Source organism: Vicia villosa, unplaced genomic scaffold (assembly GCF_029867415.1).
Source record: "Vicia villosa cultivar HV-30 ecotype Madison, WI unplaced genomic scaffold, Vvil1.0 ctg.003501F_1_1, whole genome shotgun sequence".
Classification (NCBI taxonomy): Eukaryota; Viridiplantae; Streptophyta; class Magnoliopsida; order Fabales; family Fabaceae; genus Vicia; species Vicia villosa.
The window spans coordinates 86235-96030 of NW_026706221.1; the positions used below are offsets into that span (position 1 = coordinate 86235).

Genomic DNA, 9796 nt, shown 5'->3' on the forward strand with positions numbered 1-9796 from the left:
TCCTTGTTTTCATTCACCATGGAACTAGCGATATCCTCCTTTAGGACCTTCAAGTCACAAGCTTCTATGTCCCCATTGAGAATATGTGTGTGTCCTTGAAGAGCTATTGTTGTATCTGGTGGTTTACTGTTTTTTCCATTGATGTGTAAATCACTATCTTTATTGGTGCAATTACCTTTCCCTGTACTTTTCCACGTACTTTGCATGTTGTTTTCTCCCAAGAATTCGATTGTTTGCTCCTTACCATACATTTTCTCTATCTTCTTTGTCATTGGTTCACGTGTGTTGCTTTTAAAGTTCCCATCTGCCCGTGCACTCAGCTTTTTAGTACTTCTTCTGATCATTTGTTCTTCAACACGTGCAACTTTTTTGATTTTACCCTTTCTGCCAGCAGTGCTTTTCACTCCTGAGTTGCCAGTTATTGTAACTACCACTTCTTCTTGCATGCTGTCACCAACCTTCTTTTTCACCTCCTCATTAATTGTGGACCCCTTATCCCTAACTGCCAGGTCATTTAGAGAGGAAATAATTGCATCATTTATCATGTCTGCATTATTCCATTTGTATGAACCAATAGCAAGAGCGCTCTCCTTTTTCTTTCCATGCATGTCGACACCTGTATCTACCACATTAATTGGTTCTAAAATTGTTTTTCCTTTATTACTCAAAACATCTAACGAACTCATAACGCTCCCCATTGTTTCCTTTTCCACCTCCATACTTTTCTCCAGGAATTTATCAACCCCACGTGTTTCTCCTGTCCCTGTCATTAATAAAGAAAATCTGGATCCCTTTTTTACGTTCCCAGCATTGAATTGAGATTTCGGATTTCCTTTTTTATTTTTCGGCGGCTTCCTCCCTCTCCTCAGCTTTTGCACCACCTGCCACGGCCCTTCGTCGGAATCGGCTAACTTTTTTGATGTTGTGGCCTTCCCCTGAATCACGATACTCTGATCATTAGAAGCAGGTATTGCCTCTAATCTAACTGAATCTTGCTGGTGTGTTGTGTTGACTGTAATCTGCGCTGGGCAGCCCTCTTTGTAATGCCCAAATTTCCCACATTTCAAACATAATAAATGGAGACCTTCATACTCCACTTTGTACTTCCTCCCTTTGATAGTAAACATTGCAAGCAACGGTTTTGTGAGATTAACTTCCACACAAAATACGCGCGTATTTCCCCCTCTCCTGCTTCAAAGTGTTCTTATCAACTTTCACAGCTTTCCCCACACGGTCACCAATGAAGCTTAACACTTTAGGATCGTAATACTCGATTGGAAGTCCTGAAATCCTAATCCAGACCGCAACACTTTCAATGGAGTCACGTTCCGGGTGAAAATCTGGACTCCAATCCTTCACAGTTAAATAGTGGTCATAGATGAACCATGGGCCATCTGCAAGAGCAGCGTTCTTATCTTCTTCGTGCGTGAATGCAACCAGGTAATAATCATTGCTCAAGTCAATGATATTGATGATACCTTTACGCACCCACATCTGCTTCAGCCTTGTCTCTAAAGCCTTGTATCCGATTCTTCTCCCTAAGAGTTTTACTATCACACCTCGCCTCCTTGGTCGATGAATCCTCTTTTCCTCCCATGCAGAAAGCACGAATCTGGGGCATTCATAGTCTCCCTCCATACATTCTTCCACCTTCATTCCTTCAAGATCAAAGTGAAAGTTATCCTCCTCTCCATGTCCTTCAGTGTCTTCTTCCTCCTGCATGGTCTCATCAATATCTCCAGTGACCATATCCTTATAAGAGATTACTCGCTTGTTACCTTCAACGTTTGTGGGTTGAATATTCATACTATCATTCAAATTCTCATTCGTCTGCTGTTCTCCCCTAGCCAGGGAGTGGTAACCACACCGGTGGTGGTTCTGACATTTCCACGAAACCCTAGCAGAGCCAAAAGTGCGACAGCTTTTTGGTCAAATTAGATAATTAGATAATTTATTATTTATTTTATAATAAACTAATAAACTAATTTATTAATAATTTAGATTAAATTATTTTAGAAATGAATTCATATTATGATTTAATAGAAATACTGAAATGAATTCATATTAATATGAAAAGATAAGTATATATGGGCCTAGCTTAAGGTTCAATCCTTCACAACTTCTCCTCATCCAATAAGTGCTCACAAGTAACGGTTTGAATAAGTTATATAAAGAATAATTAAACTCTTAGAAAAACGATTCGGGACTCCTGTTCCTTGTCAGTATGAACAACTTAAGCAATTTGAGAAGGATTGCCTCCCAATTTTAATACAGGTCGACATGTATGCACTCTCTTGCATTATCATTTCACTCTACAACTTACTTTAGAAGAAGCCACGCTCATACTCATGTACAATTGAATAACATTAAGTTCTTTACTAGGAACTTTATTATGGGAACAAGAAGAAATTCAATTGGTTTTAACTTTCTCTGCGGTACTCAAGCCCGACAATTTGTTTGGAGAGCTTATGAGGCTTGTGTGACAATGATTTGGTTTAACTTTATGACATTAGGAGCTTGAGTTTGTTAACTAGCATGTAGAACAAAGCATTTTCCATTCATATTACGAGGAAAGCGGAAGATTCGATAGTTGGAGAAGGCTCAGATAAAATAAAAGAAAGCATGAATATTGCACTAATCGATGCTATATGGTACTGTTATGAACATTTTGTTGGAAGCAATTTTGGCCTCGTTGGAAGCAATTCAATTGTTGTGCTATTCACAGCTTAGATGGAACTAATAAGCCAGAAAAACAATTAAAGGTTCTAAGCAACAACATTTAACATGTATAATCATCCATAACAATTTACTTCTAAATCAATATTAGTTACACCCACAATCACAATAAGATCAGACAAAAAAAAGACTGTATCTATTTTCTTTTATACTGATTGAATGAAGAGTTAAAGTTCAAAGCTTCCATTAACAATTGAAGAAGAAACTGCATAAACAAAGAGTTTATAATGTTCACCATGAAACTACATTACTTTTTATTTGTTGTATCCAAAAATCTTCAAAGAAATCACATTTTCAAACTAATGGAACTTCTAAGATAACTTCATATTCATATTCTCCATAACAAACACAAAAGTACAATTCTGCAAATAAAAGTGTAAGTTTTTCTAGTAAATCTGGCTACAGTAACCCACAAAGGTTAGTAATTTCAGGCGTAAAACTCTAAAAATAAACCAACCATTACATTAACCATGCAAGTTAAAATCCCCAAGCTTGTTGAAAAGAGAGTGATTGTACATGAGTGTGGCTTCTGAACTAAGTTGTAGAGTGGAAATGATAATGCAAGAAAGTGCATAGATGTCTACCTGGATTAAAATTAGGAGGCAATCCTTCTCAAATTGCTTAAGTTGCTCATACTGATCAGGAACTGGAGTTCTCATTTTTTTTACTATGTTTAGTTGACAAAATGTAATGGTTTCATTAAAGTTTTAAATTGCAGTTGTCAGAATCACTTAGATTTACATTGAGACAGACTAAACAAGCATTTTGATTGATTCAGGTGTTAATGTGTTATAAATTGCGATCAGCACTGAGTGAATTAATCACAACATTGAACAACGCAACTGAACAACACAACGTGATTCTATCTTTACCGTAAAATAAAATTTTAGTTTAAAATTTGGTAGTTATAAAGAAGATTTATGTGATATGGACGACACAATTTGATTCAATTTTTTAGTTTAGAACTGTTGTTAGAACCAATGCTGTTATCCTATAAACACTTCATTAAGTTGTTAATCCAAATTATGTTTGATAGAAACTAATGGATAATTATGAATTTCAGAGCCATGCATGGATGACAGAATCTGAGAAGGAACAAATCTGCAGGCTGATGAATTGCCAGAAACTCTCGTTGGAAGCAAGCACACACGCAGCTCAAAACGAGAGGCTACCACTTCGCGTTGTTGTCCAGGTTTTGTTCTTCGAACAACTCAAGCTGCGCACATCTGTTGCAGGTTGGTTCTTTGCTTCCGACACTCTTGAAAACCCAACAACAAACCTGAGTGGAAACCTTGCTCTAACGAGGACCGACGGAAACAACATTACACATAACAACCCTGTTGTAGCTTTTGATCACATGAAAGACAGAGTTTCTGAGCTTGAGAAAGAGTGTTTGAGCATGAAACAAGATTTGGAGAAAATGATGAAGTCTAAGGGAAGTTGGAACATGCTCCTAAAGAAATTGGGGTGTAGATTACTTCCTAAGACTTCTCTTCCTAAGGTTTCAAAGCCATGCAGGAAGTCCAAAATAGCACCAGCTTCAGTAAATGAGTTGGAAGAGAATGCTGTGGTAGTTAGCTGATCAAAGACTGATGAAGTTTGAATTTTTTATATGCTTTTTATCTTTGGAATTCTGAGTTCTATTTGGCTATTTTCTCTGAGTAATAATGTAACTAAATAATTAATAGTTGCTTGCTTTATGCTAATTGGATTATGTTAAAGTTCTGATGCAGTTAAGTTTTTGTTTGGTGAAAGGATTACTTGCACTAAGTGTTGAAATGTTACATTTCTGCCTGATATTTACAAGTCAAACCATTTTTCATATGCTTAATTTCCGCACCGCCCTCATTTTTTTCGGGGAGGGCTAAGGTTTTAAGCCCCGTTATTTTGCAGGCTTTTGAGGAGCGGGCCTAAACAGGATGGGCGTGCCTATTTGCTACCCCTACAATCAAGTTTCAGACATTTCTTAACTTAGTATCACCCAAAAAAATTATCCACATTCTCAAGTCCATATCAAACAAAATTTGTTTACAATAGAACTTAGAATAGAGTACCATATTAGATTACAATAGTCTAATATAGTCTAATCAAAACATAACTTACAATAGTTGTTATATTATATCCAAAATAACTACAAATCTAAAACAAAAGAGTACCATATTAGATTAGATTAGATTTACCAGATGCTAATGGTTTCTTAGTCTTGTTTGGTGGTTCTTCCTAGACCGGTTTCTTCGATGTAGATGGTTTCTTAGCAGCATTTTCCTTCTCAGGTGGTTCTTTCAGCATCAGTTTCTTCGAGCATTATCCTTCTCAGTAGATAGTACAAAAATGAAAGAGAATAGAGAAAAATTAGAAGGTGAGATATCGGTGTTTCTCATTTACACAAATAATTAAGACATTTCAGTTTTTGTTTCATTTGTTACATGCTACTCTCCTGTTTGTTGCTTTGGATTTATTATATAAGAAAAATTATGATTCTTCATTAAATTTAAGTGTTTACTCACAATTATCAATAATCATGAAAGTAAAGCTTTGGTTTTCTTTGTATACACAAAATTGGAACTTCCACGTTACCAAGGTAAATTATTAGTGACAATTTTGTACTATTTCAGTGTTTTATTTGGCTCCATAAAAGATCCAGTAAATTTTTTTTTTTTTTTTTAAATATCTCAATCCACCCCTTTAATATTCTTAGGCACCTAGACATAATTATATTTATGTTTCTATTTTCGGAGATACACATTCAAAAGTATTCTATTTTGTCAAAATTTGATATTTTTGAGAGCTATATCTACGGAAGCAGTTTAATATAGTGAACATTGGGCAAATTCAAATTAATTCAATTCAAGGAATCTTCTGTAGATATACCTCCGGGATGTCTTAAAAATAGAATGTTCCGTAGATGTACCTGCGAAACGTTCTGTTATATTTTAAACCAAATATGTTTCACTCCAAAACTCTATTTTTTTTTTCAACGATAGAATAATACAGCAAAAGTAAGTACAAAAACTAGTGTAATGTAAACTCAATGGTATATAGTACATCAAATAATACATCATATACATCATCCAACAGAGAATATCTCTAATACATAGTCAAAATAAAGTACATCGATGTAATAAAAATACAAACATCAAAATAATCAGCATGATCACTACAGTGTGTGTCGGACAACATCCTCTCCTCTATCTCTCGCGTCTCCTCTGCATCCACCACCTCGTATGTCGGCTCCTCTGCCTCTACCGCCAACTACCACACCAGTCCTGGCACAATGTCTACGGTACAATAGTGCCTCCTATGCCACCCTCATGATATCATCCAGCATACGCCTGTGACCAGGACCCCTCAGGGAAGAAACCACCCTCAATGTCTGCCCGCGCCATCTCAAGTATCTCACGACAGCAAGGAAACACATCTTGAATATGGTCCAACTGAGACTGCTGCTCCTGTAATATCTCCTAATGAGCTAGTCTGGGCGACGATCCTGCTATAGTGGGGATCATGTAGGGGTGTGACATAGTGAAGTACCAAGTGATGTACCCAACGGCGCAGCTCCAGTCTGACTCTGCTCTGGTCGTCTGAGCCTATTTCAGAACCATGCGATGCTCATAGTCTGCAAAGGCCTCATCTATCTGCCGAAGGGTCATCCCGATAAGAGCGAAGACAGTAGGGTGGCTTGGTAACGTCTGACAGTAGTTAAACTTCCATATGACTGATAAGTGCCAAAATGTCGTTATTTGGTATATGTAATTTGTGGCACTTATCGATACTTTTTGTTTATATCGTGTGAATAATCTCCACGTTTTGTGTGAATATATATACTTTGTGTATTATTAAGTTTTCATGTATTTGTATACTGTTTGATAGTTTTCTATTTATTTTGTAGGTATTGGTGCGTATTTGGAGCATGAGCAATAAAGTGTCGAAGACACGACTTCAAACGCGTGATTTTGAGCAACTCGTCAACGAATAAGGCTCAAAATCAATGAATAAAAAATCATCAATTTGATTTATATTTATTCATTGATAGATAGGAAATTGAATAACCTTTCCAACGCTTCGAACCGACCATAAATCGGAGTTACGATTCTCAAGTTATTGCAATTTTACTAATGATGATATTTTGTTGACAGTCCAGCCTGCGGGATGCGCCCCCCCTAGCGTGCGGCGCGCGCTCTGCGAATTTCAAAGTGTATAAATAGGGGGAAAATAGATTTTTTAGGTTATGGTTTTGGGGTATTTTGTTGTTTCTGTGTGTTGGCAGCAATTTTGGTAAAACATTTTATCAGGATGTTTTTGCAGATGACAAAATAGATGTCTTGACATCGTGTCTTTAAATATGATCTGTTTGATTATTCCTTGTTTTTTAGGGTTTTATTTGTGTCAGTTTCGTTTTCTCAATCTCGGGAGGAATCTTCTCAAGCTATTCCAGCATTAGTGGAGTAATCATAACCTAATTTATTGGAGTTTTATGGGTTGCTTATGAACCCGATTTGTTGGCCCAAGCGCATGCTTGCTTGTTCGCTGCTGCTGTTGTTTCTATTTAAGGGCTACATAATCCTAATTGTGCCGAGGATTTTGTTTAGGACTCTGAGTTTTGTTTTGCCTAGTAATTAGTTTTGTGAGTCCACTGTAATCCTCTCCTATATCGGTTTGATACTAAAGGTGGAGTAGTTTCTTTCAGTTGTACTTTCTTGATCATCCATGAGCTTTTAAGCAAGTGATGATCTTGTGTCTCTGAAGAGTGTGTTCTTCATTTTTATTTGTTTGTCAAGTTGTCACAGGGGTTCTGTGATTAAAGGGATTTGAGGAGGGCCTCATACCTAAGGGAGTCTTAGGTAGAAGTCATATGAAGGGTAGTGATTAAGTGAGAAGTACAAACGGGGAGTTTGACTTTGAATTGATACTATCGAATATTGGTTTAATCCATGGTTTGGTAGCCCCCAGAGTAGGAAAGTTGTTTCCGAACTGGGTCAACATATCACTGTGTTCTTCACTTTCTGCATTGTTTTATCGGCTATCATATACTTGTTCATAACTGTTAAAGTGCTCAGATATTGTGTCGTGACATCTCATTTGACATCTTATATCTGATACCAGAATTTCAATTAGTATCAGAGCAACCATCTTGCTCTGCATCTGGATGAGATCTAGAGAAGTTACTTTCTGGTACTATGGACAAGGAAGGAGGGTTTGTGAACAGACCACTTGTTCTGACTGGAAGCAATTATGACTACTGGAAGCCACATATGGTAGCCTTCATAAAAGCTTTGGACAGCAAAGCTTGGAAAGCCATTGTAAAAGGGTGGAAACATCCTGTTGTGTTGGACGCAATTAAACAGCCCACCTCTACTCTAAAACTTGAAGAAGATTGGGATGATGAAGAGGATAATCTTGCTCTTGGAAACTTTAAAGCCTTGAACGCTATATTCAACAGTATTGACAGGAATGTCTTCAGATTGGTGAACACATGTGAAGTTGCTAAAGATGCCTGGGATATCCTCAAAACTGCCCATGAGGGAACCTCCAAGGTGAAAATGTCCAGGCTTCAGCTGCTCACCACTCAATTTGAGAATCTAAGGATGAAGGAAGATGAAAGTATCCATGATTTTTATATGAATGTCTTCGAGATAGCAAACACATCTAGTGCCTTGGGAGAAAAAATGCCAGAAGAAAAACTGGTGAGAAAGATGTTGAGATCCCTCCCCAAGAGTTTTGATATGAAGGTCACTGCCATAGAAGAAGCCCAAGACATCAACCTGTTAAAACTGGATGAATTGGTTAGATCCCTTCAAACGTTTGAAATGAGCGTCAATGAAAGGTCTGAAAAGGAGAACAAAAGCATAGCCTTTGTCGCCAACTCTAAAGATGGACAGGAGGAATGTAATCTAAGTACAAAGGAAGGAACAGTCAATTCTATAGTTCTGCTTGGAAGACAAATTAACCTGGTAACAAAGCAGATGAAAAGGAACCCAAATTCAAATGCTCAAAATAACTCCTTTGACATTCTCAAGGCAAATGATCTTGAAATAAGAAGGGGAGAAGAAAAGTACCCTCAAGAAAAGGGTATACAGTGTCCTGAATGTGAAGGAGTTGGACATGTCAAAGATGAATGCCCCACATATTTGAAGAAATAGAAGGAAGGTCTCACTGTGACTTGGTCTAAAAAAAACTCTGAAAGTGAACTTGAAGAGAAGTTTGTCAAGCATGTGGAAGCCTTAACAGGCAGATGGGGATCTAGTGAAGAATCCAGTGATGATGAACTGACCTATGATGGACTAGGTGCATCATACCGGGAATTGTATCTCAGAAGCTCTGATCTAGGTCAAATGACAGACAGACAAAAGGATCTCATACACCACCTAAAGGCTGAAAAGAGAGAGCACCTGAAAACCATCTCTGCCTTAAAGGAAGAAGTGCTTTCTTTGAAGTCTGAACTTGACAGAGTTCACAAGTCTGTCAGGATGTTGAATAAAGGGAATGACTCTCTAGATGAAATCCTAGAAATGGGGAGAATAACCGGAGACTTGAGTGGTCTAGGATTCAGCAAGAACAAGATATCTGCCTCTGACACCTCTTATCCTAAGTATGGCTCTGAGATGTTGGTTCAAATGTCTCAATATTATGGCAAGAGTAGAGTTGTGCCTGTAACATCCCGATTTTATTAGTATTTTTACTAATTATATTAGTAATTATATTGTTTGGTGATATAATAATTATTTGAATATTTAATTATATGTGTTTTGTGCTAATTTGATTTAGGGTTAATACCTATTTTCACCCCTGCCATATGGGGTGTATTTGAAAAACCCCCCTGCGAAAAAAAAAGTTTCAATTATTACCTTAACAAATTTTAAAAGTTTCAATTTGGACCTTTATCCAGCCAAATCATCAAAAAATCTGATGTGGCAACTTTTTTTTAATTTATTATTATTATTTTAATTATGTGGCTGACTTATGTGGCATTATTATTATTTTTTATTTAATTTAATTCCACGTGGCATTTTTATTATTATTATATTGTTTAGTTCTTCAAATGTTAAATATCAAAGTTTAA

At 36.9% G+C, this 9796-nt stretch overlaps 2 protein-coding genes across 2 annotated transcripts; one reads left to right on the forward strand and one right to left on the reverse strand.

Moving 5' to 3' along the window:
- Window positions 1–1149: 1149 nt before the first annotated feature.
- LOC131641070 (uncharacterized) lies at window positions 1150–1749 on the reverse strand. The gene has a single exon (XM_058911391.1). It carries the CDS (start codon window positions 1747–1749, stop codon window positions 1150–1152), a length of 600 nt encoding a protein of 199 aa, XP_058767374.1.
- Window positions 1750–7913: 6164 nt separating this feature from the next.
- Window positions 7914–9407, forward strand: LOC131641071 (uncharacterized). The gene is made up of 2 exons (XM_058911392.1): window positions 7914–8805; window positions 8932–9407. The coding sequence occupies exons 1-2, from the start codon at window positions 7914–7916 to the stop codon at window positions 9405–9407; spliced, it is 1368 nt and encodes a 455-aa protein (XP_058767375.1).
- Window positions 9408–9796: the final 389 nt, after the last annotated feature.